This window comes from Aulostomus chinensis, chromosome 24 (genome assembly GCF_037954235.1).
Source record: "Aulostomus chinensis isolate RoL2024-O1b breed Wild chromosome 24, RoL_Achi_v1.0, whole genome shotgun sequence".
NCBI classification, from domain to species: domain Eukaryota; kingdom Metazoa; phylum Chordata; class Actinopteri; order Syngnathiformes; family Aulostomidae; genus Aulostomus; species Aulostomus chinensis.
This window is the reverse complement of record NC_141343.1, coordinates 12784884-12807647: the sequence shown is the minus strand read 5'-3', so window position 1 is coordinate 12807647 and position 22764 is coordinate 12784884. Positions and strand designations below refer to the sequence as shown.

Genomic DNA, 22764 nt, shown 5'->3' with positions numbered 1-22764 from the left:
ACACAACTCTGGAATCCATGCCTACGAGCTCTCACCCTACAAGGCTGTGTCGCATTACAGCTCTGTTTCAGGCACATCTCTGCCTCAGTGTTCCACTTCATGTGGAATCGTCCATGACTGAAGCAGGGCACATCGATCGGAACGGAGCAGACTGAGCCAGACAGGAAGTCCCCACACAAATGACGTTGTGAATGATGACAATTTTCAAAATAAAATGACGTGCAGATTCCTTATCGCAAAAAACAGACAGAAAAGAACAAAATGAAGCCAAGTGCTCGACATACGTGATAGAAACAGTCGACAACAACCAGATCAGCAGAATCTGAGTAAGTTAACAAAGCTGGGGGGGGCAAATTGACTGAAGCTGAAACAGTGGCTGAAACCCTGCCGGTGGAAATTGCAGCTGGACAGATGTAATTAGCATCGCAGACATAAGCCTGGTGGAAATTTGTATTGAGAGGTGTCGCTATTTGATTCATCCCTCGTCTGCATCCAAAGTGTGGAAGAAATAGAGTGGTACACTTCTACTCAAGGAACAACATCGAACCAGAGTTCCAACATGACTGCCTTTTGAATTTGCTCAGGTTTTTCCCTCAAAGAGCTGTAGGATGGAAGGGTGGAGCTGAACGGTGCAGGAAGGCACTGCTGCCCCATAGCACACACCAAACAAGCCCTGAAAGTCAGAACGAAGGGCCAATTAGTGACACCCTCCTCCTGGATAACCTTGGGGGGGGGGGGGGGTGAAGATAGGGAAAATCCCCCATATGCTCACTCAACCATACAGATGGGATTAAGGGTGCCCATATTTACATGTTGGTAAAATATAAGAACTCATGTGTCATCTGTTTATGACACATAAAACTGAATGAGTCAAGTCGAACTCTAATGGATGCAAAGCCCAAGACTTTGCTACCCTCCTACTGAGGAGCCCCCCCACCTTGAGTGAGTCTAAATACCCCAAAGGTACTCATGCTGCCGGGTCAAAGCTGGGTGAACCAATTTGTTTTTTTTGAGGAGCCCCTAGGGGACAACCACATGGCCCCGTGGCTCTCACACCCAGCTAGTAAGGGCATCTGTGGGGATGTGTGAGCGCGATCAATCGCATCCTCAGGCATAATTCTTATAATTATTGTCATTATGGTAACCCCAGGGACGAGATGCTGCCCTGGCTTCAGCTGTGCTGAGAGCGCGCTTGTTCTGGGACAGAACAGTACGGGTCAGGTCACAGAACAAAGCAGAATTCTGACTTCTATCCAACTCCATTTCCATCTCATACACTTGGAAGACTTCCTGACAGGAGATGATTTAGTGCTTGAGGCCTGAGACGCACATACCAACACAGGTCTCATCCGCAGCACTGAAAGGTCCAAAACCGGCCTTTTCGTGTGACAGGCAGTGGGAATCAAACCCACCTGTTTCCCCTCTCTGGTTGGACTCCAGAGATGAGTAATGAAAAGCCAGATCTGGAAGAAAGAAGGTGCGAGAAATCTCATTTTCATCCCCATAAATTCGATGTCCCTTCACATAAGTGAATTAAGTTCACATTGGGAAACATCCGCATGTACAGCGTCAGATTTCTCGCACTTGTAATTCCTGCAGCCCAAATGTATCAATCAAAAACGACTCTGTAATCAACATATATTAACTTCCTTGTAGCACATGCAAATGAAAATACATCCGCAGCCTCTAACCTAAATACGCTGTACATAGAACCATCATATGTATGTAAATGAGTAAATAACATCCACACTTGACTGATTATCGCAACGTCTCACCACAATCTAGGTGGGATACTTATGCAAAAACATGCATGCAAAATGTGGATACAAGGAACAATTTCTACCACACAACATCAAAGACAAAGTGCCTTCCTTGTCGGGAATAATGCATGCATAAACAGATATTTCATATACATCAGTATTTTGTCGCCTATATAATGGAGATACGCTAAATAAATCAAGGCGAGCAAGAGGACACTCTCCCCGGAGATTAAGCCCCCAGATCTCAGTTTCTTCTCACGACCCTTATTTGTGAATTTGTAATAGCCTGCATGGATAACCGAGTCCATTGATCTTGGCAGAGCCTGAAATTAACTAATTAATTAGCGCTGGGGATGAGTAGACACGAGGTCCTGATGCAAAAGTCATCGACAAAGTCCCATCCTGAAGTCACTCTCATGCCTGCGTATATTCCAGGTAGAGGACTCGGCTCCACACCTTATGTAAATACCTTTTTTCCACATGAATTATTCATGAGCAAGTGTCACGGCCAGTGTTACTTTGGTATGCAAATGAGATATGTAAATAGACGGCCGAGTGTTGGACCTGTGGCTGGTTTAAGAGATCACTGAGGGATCAATAGTTGAACGGTTCGGAGTGAATACGCTTGTTTATGTATGAACACATGTTGGTGTCAGATATTGTAGGTACGGGCATGAATTCAGTGGAGTGGAATGCCAGCATGGTTAAAAAAAAGAAAAAAAAAGGCTGCTATACAGAGTCCAAATATTTTCTCTATCTCTTTTTCTCTGTTAATAAACGAGCAGTTGTTTCAATTCAGGTTTTTTTTTTTGGCAGCCATCAGCCTGGATGATCCACAAAATGCATTGTTTCCACTAGATATACCTTCTAGAGAGCAAATATTCTGTGCAGAAAGGGCAAACAGTGTGTTTTGTGAATTTTTAGTACTTCGAACAGTAGAAATTGCTGCCATTTCAATGCTGGGAGCAACACAAATTAATTTTACCAATATCAGGCTGGCAGCAGAACCTGCAAAGGTATAAAGGTATGCAGAATTTGCATATCTGAAACGGTACCTATGGCTTTGTGCACTCCTCTTTTAAAACCTTTTCTTTCCACGTCCCTTTGTCACCAAGGAAATGATATTTAGACAAGATGCGGATCATACCAAGGCAGCTAGCTGTGGTAGGAACTGTCAATCACAAGGTCGCCAATAGTGATGCATACTGACACTCTCATAAAAGTTCCCATTCAAACTGTAACTGAGGTAAAAGCAGTATTCATACTGAGTGTATTTAAAAGTGAACGGTCTAGCTCTTTGTTAATTCCGGTGCTTCTGTGTGCTCGGTCCTCAAACCATTGAACTCTAAAAGTGACATCAGACATTTGTAATATTGACTGATGGGTTCATATGAATATTATGGAATAAAAGTCCATCCGTTGGGACTGTTCAGGGTCGGGGGACTGAATCTTAGCCCTCATTGGGCAAGAGGCGGGGTACACCCCGGACAGGTTGCCAGTTCATCACATGGCCGACATGTAGAGAGAGAAAATTCCCACTCATCTGTGGCAAATAGACTCCAATCAACCAAACACGCGCGTTTTAGTTCATGTTGGTGTGTGGGAGGAAGTTGGAGTATCGGAAGCGAAACCCTGACGCAAACTTGATACAGACAGATTTCAGCTGGCCTTCAGATTCAAACCTAGAGCCTTCTTACTGTGAGCCAAAGGTTCTTACCCTTAAAGGTTAATACCCAACTGAAGTATGGATGCCTACACATTTTACCCAGGACCAAATCAGAAGAAAGATCGCAGGTTGAATCTCTCAAGTGCTGTGTTGTAGGCAAGTGGACCAACTGGTCTACGACAACATTTCAGAGTGACCATGACATGGACCATGACCTGGATGACTGAGGACGTTCACTTACATATTGCAGACTGAAAAAACTCCTGCATCGGTCCATTTAATACACAGTGTATGTCTGGGCCTGAGCAACAGCTGTAGGGTATCATTGAAACCTACCAAAATTGCTTCGCAATGATCAAAGCTTCCTCCCTTTTTTGTCATCCGAAGACGTCTTTGTGTGACTGACGCATCCATAGCTAGCCACCTGGCTAGCTCCTGGAAATAGCATAATTTCTTTACTTCTCATTTTCACAAGCCTTATTCATTCTTTATAAGTATCCTTTGGTCTAACAGTAATGAGAAGTTCAGCGGAGTGTCAGTGCTCGCAGGGCACAGTGGGATGGAAATGGCTGGGTGTCTGTCAAGATGTCAAAATGGAATATAGCTGTGCTACTTTCAAGCCACAGGGTGAGTCAGTGATATAGCACGCACGCACACACACACACACACACACACACACACACACACACAGTAAGGTCAATACAATCATTGCTGAGTCAAACCCTTGATGCGTGATCTGGCATCGAAGTGTGTGTTTGAGAGAGAGAGAGAGACTGGGGGATACAAAGGGTTAATTCTTGCGCTAGAGGGCTCCGAAGACACACATGAAGTCTGCGCTCACACATTTGTGTTCTGGCCCTCACACACAGCTGTGCAATACATTATGCATTTATCCACATGGGAAATAATGAGATCACTGGGATCATTCTCTTATAAAGTTGCATTTTCATGGCTGGTGCGCCGTGCGTGTTTGCACCACGAGGGCGAAAGAGAACTCTCCCTTCTTTTTCTCTTCTTCTTCTCCTCTTCTCCCTCTGGCGCTCCTCAATGCAAAAATTAGAGCATGTGTAGAAAATTCATGAGAAGCCCACAGAAAGGGAATGGGGGGTGGGGGGCAAGAAAGACAATAAGAAACATTTCATCTCACTTACTTGACTTGAGCCATGTTTGGATGTGTTTACATAGACGGAAATATTCTGGAAATAACCCCGATTAAGTCAAGGCTCTAAAGACTCAATCATGTAAAGAGTATTTTATGACTAACTTAAAGCAATACTTTACCCCCAAAAGGTGTATTTTCCCTTTCACGTACTCAAAATTGGTGTTTATAACCAAAAGCGAGCGTGAGCAATCAGATCCAGCTAACACATTTAACCACGTTAGCACCCACCTGTAAGTGTTAAAATTTGTTTGGTTTGTTCAAAGAGTTCATGCTTTACTCAACATGTGGGTGTAGAAGCACTGTGTGGATTTTGCTGGACGATGCTATCAAGAGTTTTTAAATGTACATTTCTGGACGATTTTGATGCAGTTAGCCACCGTTAGCTTCAAGCTAAATATCACTGGTTTGCTCTCTCTGCATTGTGGAGTCAAAGAAATGAAGAAAATGTCTTTCTGAGCTCAAGACAGACATTTGTGAGCAGTTCAAAGGCGAAACACAATTTTGGGAGCAATTATTGCTTCAGTATAAATGAGGCCAATCAATATTTTGATTGTAGTCACATTACTGACGTGGGTTGTAGACATGAAAACAGCTTTAGTAAGCTAAATTGTTTGCAAACTGTATGGCATTCAAACTGTTTAACTCTATGAAAGCGACGACAAGGACTTAAATACAGCCACACTAATGAGACAGTGAACGGCAGGTGGGAGAACACGAAGGCAGGGAAGGAGCTGATAGGACGAGAAACCCTGGGAACATGGTTGTGACTGACGAGGACTAATGAACCAGACAAGACACAGGTGAGGCGATCAAAAAAGGCGGGAAACAGACAAAGACAGCAGGGAAGCGCTTTAAAAATACAACAGGAAGTGACTTAGAGTGATCAAAAACACAAACGAGAAAGACAAAAAAGGAAACTGAAGCACAACGTGGATGGACAAAACTAGCGTCTATGAAGAATGCACATTAAAAGAGTCCAGAACTACACTTTCAGATGGTGGACCGTGATTCTTGGGGAGTTAGCAAGAAAATACTCAAAATGTACAAACATGATAGCAATAATTTCAGGGCAAATTCCGCAAGAAACGTCTGGAGGTATGGATATGCGCGCGTCTACAGTGCTTCGACCAAGGATGAAAACATTAACCCATGTAATCACCTGAATTGAAATGTTGTCTTAGTTAGAATAAGGTCATAGCTACCCATGTAAACATTGCCAATGTTTGACTTCAGGAGAGAACAAGTGTTCAGAAATCCAGCAGGATCTCTCTTTCTCCATGGAACGATATTTTCAACTGATGAAAGGAATCGACTGGATTGAAATATTCCGTATGACGGCCGCGACCGAAGAGAAAGCAGAGAAACATTACCACATCACCCCTTGATTCTCCTGTCAAAACTGAGTGTCCTTATGATGTCCGACATAAATCCCCATAAGTCGGCGTCTCTCGCAGTAATCAGAAGCATTTTGATCCTGAAAGTTGTATCTATTATTGATTCCATCTGACTAAAGGTCTTTAAAAAATAAATAAATAAAAAGCAGTTCTGGTACATACAAATGAGTGTGAGCGGGACGATCGGAAGTGAAGTGACAGCAACAAAGAAATGCAAAAGAAAAAGACAATATTATAGGTTCTGTTGGATAAAATGATGGACCTCGTTTTCGCACAACAATATCATGTACGAACGTCTCACTTCCAAAAATGTTATGACTTGAAGTGCTTCATGACTGAGACACTCGTACGTTGTCACAAGTTGGTTGAGGTTTACCAAAGCTGTGTGATGGAAATAGTTCTTTCTCCCCTTCTGCTTTGAGAAAATGGCCCACTAGACCACTGGAATTGAACTCACGCCGTGGCGTGATAGAGTTGCGGTAGTGAGCGGACCCTGAGAACTTCTCCAGACTGTTGAGTAAATAATGAAATCTGTCTTTACTTTAGGGACAAGTGCTTCCATGAGTCGGTGACCAGGAACGAGTGCTGCTGTCGAGGGATCAATCCCCAAACACACTTGGTTTCTTGTCAGCGGCTAACATAAGACTGTCCATGATGAATTCACCGACTGTGTAGCGGTGGAGAAGTGAAGATGCCCACTGGGGTGTCATTGTTTAAGGCATTTAACTCGTTTCCAGCAATCTATTAGGTCTAAGTTAAAGAAAAACAAGCAAAGAAGAAACTTAGGGATCTGGAAGATACAGCAGGTGGATGGATGTTGTGGTTCTCCAGGGGGCCTGTGTCACTGTGTGAGGCTGGCTGAGGAGCCACTTCAGTCGGGTAGAAGAGGCAGGGAGATGCCCTGGCTGTCTGGGGGGTTGGGGTGGGGGTGGGGTATGCAGCTCCACCAGGCTGATTGGTATTGTATATTTTTACTCCATACAATTGAAGTAATCATATGGGGGGGTAAAAATCAATTTTGTACTTGAAAATCCCTGTTTCTAAAGAAAAGTCTTTTTCTCAGCATTTTTGTGTGAAAATGACTCAGATGAAATCAACCCTGATTCAAGTGTTTTGTTATTTTTCTTTTTAAAAAACAAAGAATTTATGCGCTAGACACAAAATATTCCTGGGGTATTGAAAGAGTAGTGATGATGTTTAAAATGCTGGTGGCTGCCATCAACACTTTGGGAAATACTCTCATTCACCATTGTCCTAAGGGCCAGACCAGAGGACAGATACCCATCTCTCCTCTGTTTGTGCACGACAGAGCTGATACCAAGTTAGCTAAATTAGCTTAGCGCAATGAATGGTAGTGAATGGTAAGTGTTAGCATACCTAAAATCAGCTATTAGACTAAATTCAGGATGTTGGTTTGCCCTGAAGTTTCTCTGCTAATCATTAACAAACATTTATGTTCGATGGCTGAAGGATGAAAAGTAGATTTTGATAACTTTTGATCAGGGGATGCTAACACTTACCATCCAATGCCATTCATTGTGCTAAGCTAATTAGCATGCATGCACCCTAATGCAGCACAGAGGAGAGAAAGGTATCTACCTTCTTGTCTGGCTCTGGAGAAGCGTATTAGGTGAAGAGCTGGCACGTTCCTTTAACCCCTAACGCTCCAATAGAGCTCCTTTGTGGTCAGCAGATCCCACTGTGGGTGTGCAAAGCAGCATCTGGGATTAGTTTTGCTCATTCGTCTAGTTTTACACAGTGAAAAGTTCTGACTTGCAAACCACAACAGTGAAAGTGTAGCAGACTGTTCCAGACAGACAGCGTAGGGCGTCTTGGTGATATTTTTCCCCCTGGTGCGTACAGGTCACTTAGTTATTACCCACAGGACTCCCCATCACCCTCGCAGGCACATGATAGATTTCCAGCAGTTATCAGCAGCAATGACAGAGCCGTCCACGTGATCTCTCGCCAAAGATGAGCTATGAACGCCGCACGCTGTAGGTCAAAAGCTGCAACGGAGCAAGCAAAACGCAAATGTACTCGCGGCCATTCATCATCAACGGTGAATTGAATGCACATTCATTTTTATGTGCTATATTTATGTGGCAGAAGCAATTTGACAAAAATCCATACAAGCCTCGCAATGCGGTGATTAATGAGATCTACTTACGTAAGAGAAAGTGAGCGGGTGAGAGAAGGGGGTGACAGCTCCGAGGGAGGGTAGAGAAATGAGAAATAGATGGCAGCAGACTGTGGGGGGGGAAAAAAACGGGATTGAGGAAAAGGTGACTCCTTGATTGACTACCCAACAACCCCCCCCCCCCCCCGCCTCCTCACATTGACATTTTACGTTCTAAAACTTGACAAATGATGATATTATTTTTTCCTTTCTTGGAGCCAAATTTGCTTACATCTGGAAGTCGGGGTGGGGGAAGGAAACGCGTCATGAAAGAATGCCCCAAGTTACAACTAAAACTAGCAAAAATCTCCACCTTTGCGAAGACGTATGTGGCATTACTGATTTAAGTGCCTTTTTCCGAAACCTCCCGAGCATTATGTCATCATGAGTACACGCTCTGCTCCTGCCAAACTCCCTTTTAGACTTTCTGGTCCGCCTGAAAAGAAAAGTTGGGCGATCTCTGCGCGAATCAACCTTGATGGAATTTGATCACGATTTAATCAAAGTTATTGCAGGAGTTTTCCTTGTAAACTTGTTTATTTGTTCCTGCCATGACACATAAAAATGTGATTTCTCCACCTCCACCTCCCCCACACACAGCACCTTCATACAATAAATATAAAATCATTTTAAACCTGCTTATGTTCCCTGCAGCTGTGTGAGGGGGAAAAAAAAATGTAAGGGCAATAAAACAAGACGTTGAAAAATATGGACGTTAAAGAGCGAATATTTCTTGATGCGTTCCTTAAATGTGCAGCAATGATTAACAATTTCATGTATTTATCTGTCCTTATTTTCTCATAAATGTCTTTTTGTCATGCTGTTTGCACACTTGGGCCTGCAGTTATCTACCTTACAAGGATGGTTGGACACCGAACCACAGCAGAGGAGATTCAGGTGGATGCCCGGGTATTATCACAGCTTCACCGCTGTCGGGGGCGGGGCTCTTGTTCAAAAACCTGTGTGCCATACCTTGGACGGGTCACCAGTCCATCACAGGGCCAACACATAGAGACAGACAACCATTCACACTCACAGCCACGCCTACGGTCAATTTAGAGTCTGGATTAACCTGGTCCCTCTTGATGTCTTTGGACTGTGGAGGAAGCTGGAGTACCAGAGAGAACCCACGCAGGAACAGGGAGAACATGGAGACTCACACAGAAAGATCCTGTGATGGAGCCGGGACTCGAACCTGGAACCTTCTTGCTGTGAGGCCACAGTGCTGACCACCGAGATATATATATATATATATATATATATATATATATATATATACACACACATATATATATATATATATATATATATATATGTATATGTATATATATGTATGTGTATATATATATGTATATATATGTATGTGTGTATATATATGTATATATATGTATGTGTGTATATATATACGTGTGTCTGTCTGTCTTTCTATCTAAATCTATATACAAACAAACAAATTGGCAACCCGTCCAGGGTGAACCCCACCTCTCACCAAATGTCAGCAGGGATAGGCTCCACCCCCCAGGACCTTGACTGGATAAGCAGGATAGAAAATAGATACTAAAATAGTAATAATGGGAGCTGTATTTGTTTATGTTTTAAGAGTGGGCAATTGGTTGCCTCAGGCTCTAACTGGGATATTTCTCTATGAATTTTTACCATTCAAACAATGAATGCAGAATTCCTCTTGATCCATTGAAAAAATAATTCTAAGTTGAACCTGTTGGAAATGAGTTTCTACAACAGCAAAGTTCTGCCTCTACAAGAATGGATGACAATTACGAAAAACCAATCGAATTCAGCTTTCAGTAAAAGTTCCGCTTCAATGTGGAACACGTCGACACAACGGAGTCACAGGAACTGGAATAAAACTACAATATTGGCCTATTTTGACATGGTTTTTCCAACAAATGAATGCTAATGTTGCGTCGTTAGCTGGTCGCTCATGTTTTCATCATGTTGTGCTTGTTGAGGGTACAAAATGAATCCGAACAGGAATCGTCCACGACAATTTCAGTTCAGTTTTTCAACTTCTTTCCCACCACGATGAAACCAAACGTAGAGGATTGACACGCTTTAGTTTTACCATGTTATATTTTAATTTTTGCAGAGACAAAAATGACAAGCAATTTATTTACACAAACCTGTACAAAAGCAAATTAAATTATGTAAAATATCTCATAAATAGAAGTGGACTTGCGTTTCAATACACTTTGCCATGTTCAGCTAAGCTGCGTGCATAGTGACTCATATTAAACGATGATAAATTTGTTCCTCAAATTTCTATATCAACATCCAAGTCGCAGGACAAATAGTAATGGTTAATATTACAAATCTCATTACACACTGTGAATGCTATACGAGTAGATGAGAGCGTGGGGTTCGGAACACACACCTCAGGCAGCAAAAGAAGATGCGTACAATTGCATGGCAGACACATACTGTACGTCAAATATTGTGAAAAATCTCCAATTCTCTAACATAATCTCAGTAGCAGTCACCTCCACTTGGGGGGGTGGGGGGGGGGCAGAGTTACTAGGTCAGCCGCTGCTCAGAAATGACCTACTGCACACTCCATTCACTTGCCAATGTATGCCATTTTTTCTTTGATGTTTTCTCTCTTCTTGAGCTTCCCCTCTGCAGACTTTTATCTGATCTAGAAATTCAAAGCGTCGCCCTGCAAAATCATAGCAAATATTGTACTCCACTTATTCGCAGGGCAGCTTTTCCCGTCACCTACCGATATGCATATACTGTAAACCCCCGTGTTGCTTGGCACACCCTGAGGTGTGTGTTCTGTCAGCTACCCGCCCCCCCCCCCCCCAGCCCAGCCCACCACCACCACCCCCCCCCCCTTTTTTTTCGCTCTTCCATTTCCACTCCTCGTAGTAAACCGTCACATTAGCATTTTTATCTCCAGGCTGCTTCAACTGTGAGCAGTCAAATGTCTCCAAGCATTTTTTTTCTCCTCTCGTTTCCTTCCTTCCATCTTTCTGTGCTTCTATATTCAGTCCTAGAGCTTGTTTCATGCACAAAGAAGGTTACTTGACCTCTGATGTCATATACACTCACTTGCCAATCGATTACGTACGCCTCAAACTTGCCAACTGTACTGGGATTCATCATGGGTGTGAATATTTACGTACCCTAACTCATAAAATGGGACAGACAAAATTTGAGGAACGTCTTTCGATATAATCCAGTTGTAGAAGAGTTGTAGGGAGAAGAAAAAAGCAGTCAGTCGGAATATTGAGCACAAACATCACATTTCAGGGTTAAAAATGCTTACAAAATGTGTACAGAAATTGGAGAACTTGTACCTCAGAATCAGGTTGAGTAACAAGTTTGTTCACTTTTAGCACAAAAAACAAACAAACCATAGGTTTAAAAAGCTGACTGTGCTGAAAACCGCACCTTTACAGGAAGAGAAACCACACCAAATTTGAATAAGTGATTATTTCAATTCTTCGAACGGTTGTTCTACCGTCACCTCATCGACATTTTTACAGTCTTCATGAAACGTCTGTGTGTCGAACCTGCCGCGCTTTAATTTTGACGTCATTCTTACCGTTGAACACTCAACGTTTTGACTTCATTCTCAACACTAAGAAAAACAAAAAACAAAATAAAAGTTTTGTTCTTAGGCCTGATCCTAACACTCTTTTGTACCCAGTACAGTTCAAGAGTCTCCAAATGGTCCATTGAGGTAACTTCTCCTCTAACACATTTCAATCAAAACTGAACTTTAGAAGACTCCCGAAAGGAGGATTTATTGTGCGGCTGTTGTATCGTACAGTTTTAGCAAGGTGTTCCGAAAAAAATTGGCAAGTAAGTGCACGTACACGTACATAAAAATAATCCATTAAATCATTATTAGTACTACCAACAAGCAACTTTTTCATGTATCTCTACTCATTCGGTAATGCACTATACTAAGAATGGATCTTTTTTCAACGAGAGCTGAGTGAACTCTTACATTTGACTGATCTTCCTCTAAGAAGCCTTTGACATCATGGGATTTCATCTAAGATATGCAAATGTGTTTTAGTCCGTTCTCAAACGCCAACCCCACCTACTTTTTTTTTTTTGTTTTTTTGTAAGCAATGTATTTGTTTATTCACCATTCCGAACCAACGTTTAAATCATACCAATTGGTATAAAAAGGCACGATTGCATATTTGCATTCACTCTATTTTTTTTGTTGTTGTTTTTTTTTGTTTGTTTTGTTGTTGTTGTTTTTTTCAGAAGCACTCTAAATATACAAAGTGGCACCAGATAAAGAAAAAAAAAAAAAAAAAGTAAAAACACAGAGTACATTGTCATGATCAACTCCACAATTTGTTGTGTAACAAATCGAAGTACGGGATTACAAAGTAAAAAAAAAAAAAAAAGACAAAAGAACAAAGGGAAAAAAGATGAAGATAAAATTTAGCATAAAAGTATAAATGATGTAAAAAGAGGAAAGAGAAATTTGTGTGGTGATTTAAGAGGCTGAAGTATGAAATTAAAAAAAATGGTACAGCCTTAACTGATGTACTAAGTTGAACTACATGGCTAATGTTTCTTTAAGTATAACAAAAGCAAGCAACAAGGTGGAATTCCATGTTTACAGGGATAACATTTTTTGTACATTTTCTTTTACAGTTTTTTTTTCTTCTTCCTTCTCATTAAGTGAAGTAAGTTCCCATTAAACGTGCAGTAAAAAGTAAATATTCATGTATACAGTTGATAAGTATAGGAGCACTTTCTTTCGAACGACGAGTAGTACTTACAGACTATAGATTGCCGGAATGCAGAAAAAAAGCAGCTCCAGTCAAACCAAAAGGGGTTTTGCTAACATACAAAAGTTCCGTTGCATCTGATATTCTTTTGCTTTATTACAGTCATTACGTTTTGTGCCTCTGTAGCTGAGAAACAAACAAGAAAATTACCATAGACAGGGAGGCACAACATCGCAACATTGTCATGTGTCTGTGTGTGTTTGTGGTCATTGGGTGTCAGCTTCAAGGGTTTTTGTGGAGACATCACATTCTAATCTTCATTAAAAAAAGGAAATCCTTCACATCTTCCGGAGAGCTAAACTGGGGCTGGAGGGTGTGTGTGTGGGGGGGTGCTTCATCCTTTTTTTTTTTTTTTTTTTTTTTTTTGGCGAAGGTTTCGCTTGTGTGCGTTTTTCCTCTTCGCCCCAAAAAAAAAAAAAATTTGTTCACCACTTTTTTTTTCTTTGTTTTTTTTTTTTCTTCTGATTGTTCTCCATTGAGCTGATTCTTACATTCGTGCTCAAAGGGCGCCATCGCCATGGAAAGCGTCATCTACCAGTGCTAGAAAAGGACTCTCGGGGGACGGCCGGGTGTGGGTTGTTTTTTTTTGAAGGCTTGAGAAGAACAGAAGTCGGTAATGCATACATCATGATACTTATTGCTCAGTCTATCACACACAAAAAAGTAATAACTGTATAAAAGCTGTTTTTCGGACAAGCTCGGCCACGCCCTATTGGTGTACACCTATACACTACAAACAGTATAGCCTATACACACATACTATATACTGCTTATCTGGCCCGTATGCACCTAAAATCTCAACTGCGCCCTTCAATCTCTGCATGCCACACACTGCGTTTACCCAGGATACCACTGTCAAACCAATCTCTACGTCGTCAAGGGTGTCGGCATCCCGCTGAGGTGATCCAAATTGGCACAACCATGCACACACACACACACATGCTTTACAGCCAATGTGGTGATAGGCCATGGCTCTAAGATCTTTCGTCTTGTATTATAGGGTGGGGTGGGGGGGGTGGGGGGTGAGGGGGCCGTGGTCAACCCAGTGTGCCAATCAAAGATAAAGAACGAGAGACTGAGGGGGAGACAGAGGGAATGTGTCGTTGCTGGGTGGTCCGATGCGTATGTACAGTGTTCGTCTGTGGAGAGTGCACACACACACTGGTAAGAAGTCATCATAGTACACGGGTGTAGCCGGACTGTTGCATCAAATTCCATCGACTCCCTTTTTTTTTTTTTGTGTGTGTGTTTTCTTTTTTTGTGTGCGTCCATTTCGAAAGCCTACTGAATCAGGACGTTTTCAGGGTAGAACATTTAAAGCTTCCTGACGTGATAAGATTTGAATACAGTCAAGTTTTGGTCTGCTATTGAGCAACTTTGATCAGTCACGACGACAGAGTTCGTGGTCAGCTCGGAACGGTAGAGACCATTACTCCCAATATATAGTTGCAGCCATGGAACATCACGGCTGAAGTGTTCTTTAAAAAAAAAAAAAAAAAAAAAATTATGACTAGACACACTTTGAAGTCAAAATCGTCCACATTTACAGCTTTGTTTCTAGAAAAAAAACTGAAAAAAAGGTTTTGTACAGTGTCATCTTCAGGGGAATGGGGCAGGAGGCAATGCATGCATGTACCTTATATGTTGAGTATTGTACAGATTGACTGTCAGGCAGCAGATTGTGTCACAAGAGCCGGACTCGCCAATAAAAACAGCCACATCCCGAGTCCCATCAATGCTCTCATTCGTGTTTCCTCCTCCTCCTTTCTTCCAGGCCGTAATTAGCACTTATAAAAATGGTACTATGTCTATATCCACATATTTTTATTGTAAAAGTCTTTGGAGAAATGTTACCTTGTTCAGAACAAGGGGGGCTAAAAACTTCTACAGCTATGCTTAGTGTTGTGTTTTAATGCCATATGATGTGGCACAGCAGGTGTATGGAACACTCCCAGCTCACAGGTACACCTCCCGTCGCGTCAGAGTACCACAGGATGTGGGCTTGTACTCCCCTGTAGGCGCCATAGGGATCTCCTCAGTGGGGTGGCCCAGCGTCTCCTCCCCGCCTCCAGGCGAGCCGTAGGAAGGCGAGCCGAAAGCCTCGTAGGAGGAGGAGGAAGAAGCCATCTTCTTGTTGAGCAGGTTACGATTGCGATCGCCCATCATGTGAGCGGCGGTAGGGTCTCCGTTGGCCATGGCGGCCATGGCGAGGGTCTCTTGGCTGCCGGGCTGCTCGGTGCTGCTGCTGCCGCTGCTGTTGCCGCTCATGAAAGTGGAAAGCTTTGGTTGTTGGGGGGTGGTGGTGGACTTGGATGGCCGCCGCTCTGGCGACGTGCGCACCGGCATCCAGCAGGAGTCGGAGTGGCCGTACTCGTCGCATTCCCGGGTGCACTTGCCGGTCATGGCTACGTCAGGCAAGGGCCGGGAGTCTGGAGGAAGCAGGGAAGAGAGAAAACACGTCAGGGACATTGTTTGCTCCACATAAATGGATATAATATGATATCAAACGTTCCTGACGCTACATGTCTCGTGTGTTATGTGTCAAATAAGATTTAGATGAAAGGATCTGTATTTTTTTTCCAAGATGACATCATCGCATCTGAATGTTTTTGGGTAAAAATCAGCCAAAACTGGTCACCCCCCCCCCTACTGGTTTGTAGAATTAAGCAACTGCACTAAGTTTCATGCATATACCACATGACAGAAACAGTTAACAGAAAACAACAATGAAAAGACTGCTCTGGCTTGGACAACAGCCTCAAACTAAAAAACAGTGGCGTGGCGTGAATCAGAGTTGAAATAATGTCATGCTTCAAAATGTGTTTGTGCTGAGCGGGGGGGGGGGGGATGGAGGACAGGGAAGAGGGGGAGCGATGACGAGAGAGAAGAGGTCAGTTTGAATTTGAAGATCTGCTCGAGTGTGTGCGGTGTTTGCGCGACGAGAGTCCGACAACACCCCTTATCTGGTGATTGACAGACGGCAATCACATCCTGATCTAAGTAGCTTAATAGATTTGCGAGGCTCAAGCACCCCGGATATCCTCTTAAATCCACTAATAACGGTCTTAACCAATTACCTAGCTGGGCGCTGGCCTCAGATTAGCTGCGTCTGTTGTATTCTTAAGCAAAGCAAATAATATGCTTACAATGCTACAACGGGACAACAGGTTCGCAGAACACGACAGATAATACAGCAGCTTGGAGTTCGATATAAAAGAGAGGGGAGGAACGAAGCCTGGACCGAATGCTTAGTCATACCTGAGTTCATCACAGTGTTTCAGAGATGTTGGATGTCATTTATGAGTATGGAAAACCAAAAAAATAAGCAAAAGCGAAGGTGAGTGCAAGCCAAACATGCCTTTGCCCGTTGTAAAAGGACAAAAAAAAATTAAATAAATAAAGAGTTTGGACCGTGGCTTACTTTTAATGCTCTTTTTCTCCTGTAAAAGAAAAAAAATAGAACAGGAATCACTCTGTGTTGTCATATATTTGAAAACAGCATTAGCTAAAAAAAAAAACAAAAAAAAAAACAAAAACACAACAGCAGACACATGACTGCGAGACACAATGCAGGTAAGGACAGCAAAGAAAGAGGACATACGGAGACAAAGAATGAGAGGCTTTTTACGGGTGTAAAATCACTTCATTGGAAAGAGTGCCATTCTTCCTTAAAAAAACCTATTTCTTTTGTTGGAAATTTGATGTTGCAAATGTAAAACTAATGGTTGCCAAGCGATGTACAGCCAAACCCTCGAGGGAGAAGAAAAATCAAATAACTTTTTTGTCATTAGTGAGTCCAAATAACCGAGTTGTTCTGTTTAATGAAATGTGAATCGCTAAATAAATTAGAGGGAATGCATGGAAATAAAACAACACTCAGAGATGTAATGGAAGTCAAAAAAAAGATGAATTAATGAGTGCTAATATAGAAAAATGACAAGTGTGGTTACCCCTCCTTCTTGTCTTGGAGGCAGCCGCCAAAAAAAGACGAGCAGATAGCAAGCCGAGCTACAACAGAGCTATCAGGCTACCGGCAATGCACTGCAGCTCTCCTGCATCCAATTGCCTCCCTCATTCCGCTGACAAATTATTAAAAGAATTAAAAAAAAAAAAACCTTGCATCCTCCAGTTCTCTTGGGTAAGCGGCCAACTTTCAGCATCCCATCTCTGCTGCCCTGCAGGGTGAGCCGGCGAGGTACACTAGTTAGCCAGCGCGCTGAAAGGGGAGTGATTATTTCCTTGCCATGCTCCATTGGCTCTGCAGGCTCGCTAAAAATGAAGACGTTTCCCACTGAGCTAATGAAATGGGCTGCTATTTCAAAGTAAAAATGTCCTCGGTCTCTCTACACGAGTGTCACCTCCCCCTGAGGTTGAGACATCAATATGAGTACTTTAAAACCACTTAAAGCTATCTGCCCCTTCCCTCTGGACAAATAAAGTAACAGCTGTAGGTAAATTCATTTTAGAGTCCACTCAACATTGAAATTAACAAATAAAAATGCCACTAACGAGGATTATTGAATCAGTTTTTATGAAATTGTCAGGATAAAAGTGCTGCCTTTCCATGGAGATGCTTCCGCACATATCCATCGGCCCTTTCTAGACCCAATTCAGAAATCAGGACATCTTAAAAGAAAAGCCCTTAGAGCAGAGAACAGCAGGCTTTTGTTACATATTCACAATCATCCCACAAGCCCATGCTATCAAACACAATACAAGCGGGTCACTCTGATGTGTTAAGAAGCTGAGCAAGAAGCCCCTCTATCCCAGGTTCTGTCCCTGGGGTGTTGTTATTTGGTATACAGTGGCACAATCTGAGTGCCACAGGCTTGGCCATCACTCGGAGAGCTTTCTTCCAAGCAGGGCGGGTGGGCTCATAATGGCCCCAGCCATTAGGCGTCTTTGAATTTTACAAGGAAAAAAAAAGCTTCCGGAAAAGCCAGAGAGGGGTGGTGGATCAGGGACAGGGAGTGATTGGCAGATGAGTTAGAGAGGCGGCGGGCAGAACAGAAGAGCAGTGGAGATGTAATTCCATATGGACAAAAGTAAGCGCTGCTCGACTGATGATTACCCGCAGAGACGCCAACGTACATCAGTGCACACAGATAGTTCTGCCTCACACTGTGTGCATTTGGTGATTTTTGTGTGTGTGTGTGTTGTGTCTGTGTATGGGAATGTGTGTGTGCATGCGAGCATAAAGTCTACAGTGATGAATTCCATTGCAAATGCTTTCAAATTTGCAGGCTGAAAGTGGGCCAGTCGCTGCACTGGTGGAGCTTTTCTTGGTTGGATTTAGTCCACCACCCTATCAGCGGACTAGCTTACACTGGTGGGGTATATCAAAGACCCACTACTGCTGGGGTACAGTAGGTATTTGGTTGCTGGTGTGAACTTGGGCCCTGAGTCTGTGAATGAGGTCCTATCAGTTGTGTTGCCTTGAAATGTAAAGAGAATTTTTAAAGTATTGCAAAGAAAAAGGCAAATTAGGCCAAACGCTATGGAGCAAAAAAATTAGGCTGTGGGATGGATAGGCTCTTGAACAGACTATGAACACAATGTGTATTCTTGCTGGATGACGGCGGTGTAGGTAATATCAAGGTGGGCTGCTACCGCATAGAAAAAGTAGGAGTCGACTGGGTCACTGTCAGCCATGGAGCAGAGAAAATGGAGAGATGTCTTGAGAATCTGGGAGTTGTATTTGTTCTTTTGTGTATCGGCCATGATGCATACTGCCCAAGGACAAAGAGGAAGTTTGGGAATGGCCTGGAAGACACCAGCAGAACCAGTCCTGAGATTGACTAGACCTTATTCTAAAAGGGGTTTCCATCTCCTGTTATGTGCAATTATTCTTTTATGATAAAGTTAAAACAAAAACAACCTTCGACAAGCAATATTTGGGTTTTTGCTGTTTCCATCAACCTTTCCTAATGTGATACCTCAAAATATGTTGATGGAAACACAAATATAAGCATTATAAAAATAGAAACCTTCTCTCTTCCGGGCATATGCAGACTCATGTCTGTTGTGTGGGCATTTCTGGGCAGTTCAGTTTGTTTGTGATAGACTGTACGGTACGGTTACACTGTAGCATGAGTACACTCGCCATCTACGTCAACAAATCTTTCACTTTTGAGCTGTGCTGACTCCCACTCCCATGACTCCTTCCTCTCCTTTTCCCTTCTCCATCATTTGGCTTACGCTTTGAACCGCTACGGCATAGACTGAAGCTCCGTGACCTTTTTTGGCCTCTCTTTTCTGGGCCGGCAGATTGAAGCCAAACAGCAAAAGCGGCGGTTGGAGCGGATGGAGAGAGAACCGGATGGAGGTAAAAATGAGTACAGAAACAGAGGTGATGTACCTTCATGTTTTTATGCCTGGCAGTGATGAAAATCGTACGGTGTTTGCCGTCACAAGATCTCACTACATAAGACAGCACCAAATTAGGGAACACCTATTCCATTACAGTTCCAGGTCCTCCTACACATCGATTTTTCATGTAATTAACCACCTGTATGTGCATACACGTGTCTGCGCAGAGTCTTTGACAGACATTGCAGTCTGCTGGACAGCAGAAAAGGGTCGGAGAAGAAATGGAGAAGATGGAGAAGTGCATTTGGGACGGGCAGACAGACAGAGAATTAAAAGTAGAGAGCCAAGACAAGGGTAACAAAAGGGAGAGTGTGTTCAACAGGGTTAAGGCCTCGGAGAAGGGAAACAGCAGATTGAGCGGAGAGGACAGCATGGCTGCCTCTGGGCCGTCGTAGGCCAAACACACTGCCAAAAAGAGCAGTGGAGAAGAGAGGAGACAGAATTGAGGACATGAGCAAAGACAGGACAGAAGAGCAACGCTGTACTGTAAATAAATCATGTGCTCTCACTTATCTATCCAAGTATCTTGATTTAAACTGTTTAAGCTTCTACATTACGTCTAAATGTCCCGCTCACCTCGGTAGTAATCTGATTTAATCAGCCTCCATCCAATTCCGCACATTAAGGGAAAAACACTTTAACGTGCGAGTACATTTACAGCATCCACATGATTCTAATTTCTTAAAGAGGAAGCAAAAAAACCAAACAAACCAAAGGAGGTGCATGTGCAAGAACAAAGAACGTGGAAATGACTGCCTTGAACCCCTTCATCAAAGGCCTCCCCCTGTATGGACAAATCTATTTCGCACGGCGTAGCAATCAACCCGAGAGATGACAGCGTACACAGCTGCGTGTCATACAGATTACGCCGAGCTGCTGAGGAAGGGTGTGTGTGTCTGTGTGTGTGAAATATTTATCCTGTAAAAACCAACTGTTGGAGACACCCAGCCCTTCGTGAGAAGAAATAAGACTGGAAAGGGATACGAGGAAAGAGACGGATAGGGATGAAAGTCAAAACTCCCTCCGTTGTTTGTCCCCCACTCCTCATTCTTGCCTCTAATAAGGTCTCCTTTAATTAGGTGAATCTTGACGACTAATTATGCTGTAAGAGTGAGACTCCTTGTGTTTGGTTGTCCCGCTTTCCAGGGCCCCTGTAGCAGCGCCTTGCAGTGGAGAGGTCCTCCGCATCAAAAATGAGACACCCACACCGAGAAGAAGAGGCCGGGGGAACCAAAAAGGGATCGCGGGAGGAAGGAAATGAAGAAATAAATAGAAAAAGAAAGAACAGCTGAGGGGACAAGGTGAGGGAGGGTGTGTTCCAAAGGAAGAAGAAGTAAAAAAAAAAAAAAAAAAAGGGAAGCGGAAAGAAAAGCTGCTAAATTATTAACGGGCGTGACAGCAGGTTCAGACGGAACAATATCCACAGAAAAAGAACGATATTTGTCTTCCTCTTGCTGAGATATTTGCCAGGCAATTAAGACGGGATGGATGAGAAAACGATGGAGAACAAAAGGGGAGTCCTCGGGAGCGGTGACCTTTGAAAGCATGGCATGCATTTCAAGTGACGGCAGTAATTGATGGAGGTGTTTTTTTCTTTTTCCATATTCAAACCTTAAAAAAAAAATGACCCCCTATTAGGACAGTTAATAGAAAAAGGCAGATCATTTCATTCCCTCTTGATTGCTCAAAATGTAAAACTCCTTAATGCATTCATGAAAGTCACACCCTGTTTCGTTCGTCGTACTTGAATCGCGTCTGCCCCTTTTCCTTCTATCCGTGTAGAAGTTTTACTTTAGCGGTGCTGCTTAGGCCAGCTGGAGGAATGTTGTTGAAAGTGGCGGAGGGTAATCTATTCTCTTCCCGCTGAGCTTCTTGAAGTATTTACTGTCTGGGAAGGGCAACTAAGGGAATCATTTGGATCCCATGCCATGCCCATGAAAGGTACGGGACAGGCGTAGAGAGAAAAATGGAAAGGGGAGTAGGGGGTGGGGGGTAAGATACAGAGCCCTGATCGAGTTTTGTAATGAGCTGTCACCTCCTTTTGCCTCGCTTTTCTAGACGCCCCCAACCTCTATGTGGAACAAACACAGGAGAAGCTCTTCCCCTCTCAGCTATGATGCAGGTAGGCATGATGGGATATGGCATCTCTCCTCCTTCTGCGGGGTCAATACACTTTCTGGAAATAATAAATATACTGCGGTCTGCTCCTGAGGTAATTAATTGAGTAGAGATTAACTAGCATAATTTCATTCCGGTGACGATCTCTCAGCCAATTATCAAATGGGGCTTGCACTCTCCCGTCCTCTCTCCACACATCCTCCAGCTCTTTCCGTCCAATTGGAGCAGTCAGCACTCAGAGACCCCATAAATAAAAACGTCCCAGCATGTCGTGCTCCCTCGTTCATCTTGTATGCTAGCGGACACGCGCGCACACGCACACACACACACACACACACACACACACACACACACACACACACACACACACGTATATGGAGTGCAGCAGGTGGTTGTTCACCAGCAGCATATTTTACCCCTCACTCCCTATATATAGGAAAATAACTACAGACAGTGTCCTTAGAGCACTTCTGACCTCTGACCTTTTCTATTGCAACAGAGAGAGAGAGAGAGAAAAAAGACAGCCTGAGTCACCCTCTTCCAATATGAAATGATGGTGCTGGCTTCCTGCCACAGACAAGAGTATCTCTTCAATATGCTCTGATATCTACAAAAGATTTTCTCATGAAACACATGTAATATCTGAGGAAAAGGCACCACAAGGGAGGAAGTGCATCTGCGCGAAGTCGAAAAAAAATCAAGCAAAACACTTAACGTTCCTGTCATTCTAAGTGGAATTCCCAGTATTTTAAGATAGTTGTGGTAAGGTTTAGGCACAAGGAACAGTTGGTTAAGATAAATGTTTGGTCTGACGTACAAATAAATGTCCAGATGTTTCACCAAAAAAAACCAACAAAACCTGTACAAAACACCTGTTTTCAGCACCAAAACAACAGCTGCAATAACTCCTTGTTAGTCTCACTGAAACATCTGGTTTTGTGCCTAGAACGTTAGCTTGTCTTGCTAAAAACATGCTGTTTTGAAGCCAGAACAAAATCAAATCAAGACCAAAAGCTGTAAATATCCAGACAGAAGTCTTGCAACACCTAGTTTTGCCATCAGAAGAACGGCTTCAAATGGTAAACCACCAGATTTTGTTGCTGAAGCAACAGTTGCAAATGTCCTAACATCTTGCTAAAGCGGTGTTGTTGCTTCAATGTTAGCTGCAAATATTCCAACATCTTACTAAAAACATCCAGTTTTGAAGCTAGGAGCTTTGCCACCAAACACCTGGTTCTACCACCAGATCGTCCGCTAAGAACTTACTACACATCTGGCTGAAATGCCAGGTTTTGTCACCACAAAAAACAACCACAAATGTCCCAACATATGGCTAAA

General features: G+C 43.0%; 1 protein-coding gene across 6 annotated transcripts in view; it reads right to left on the bottom strand.

Moving 5' to 3' along the window:
* Positions 1-14424: 14424 nt before the first annotated feature.
* Positions 14425-22764, bottom strand: part of pcdh7b (protocadherin 7b) — a 124262-nt gene continuing 115922 nt past the window's right edge. For 2 of the 6 annotated variants that reach the window (XM_086197437.1, XM_086197438.1), the window contains exons 3-4: positions 16361-16379; positions 15220-15368 (exon numbers count right to left, since the gene is read on the bottom strand). In XM_086197437.1, the coding sequence (XP_086053563.1) occupies positions 16363-16379 (17 nt within the window). In that variant the 3' untranslated portion in view covers positions 15220-15368; positions 16361-16362. Of the gene's footprint in view, positions 15369-16360; positions 16380-22764 lie in introns of all 6 variants that reach the window. The other 4 variants (XM_086197434.1, XM_086197435.1, XM_086197436.1 and 1 more) reach the window with 3 other exon arrangements.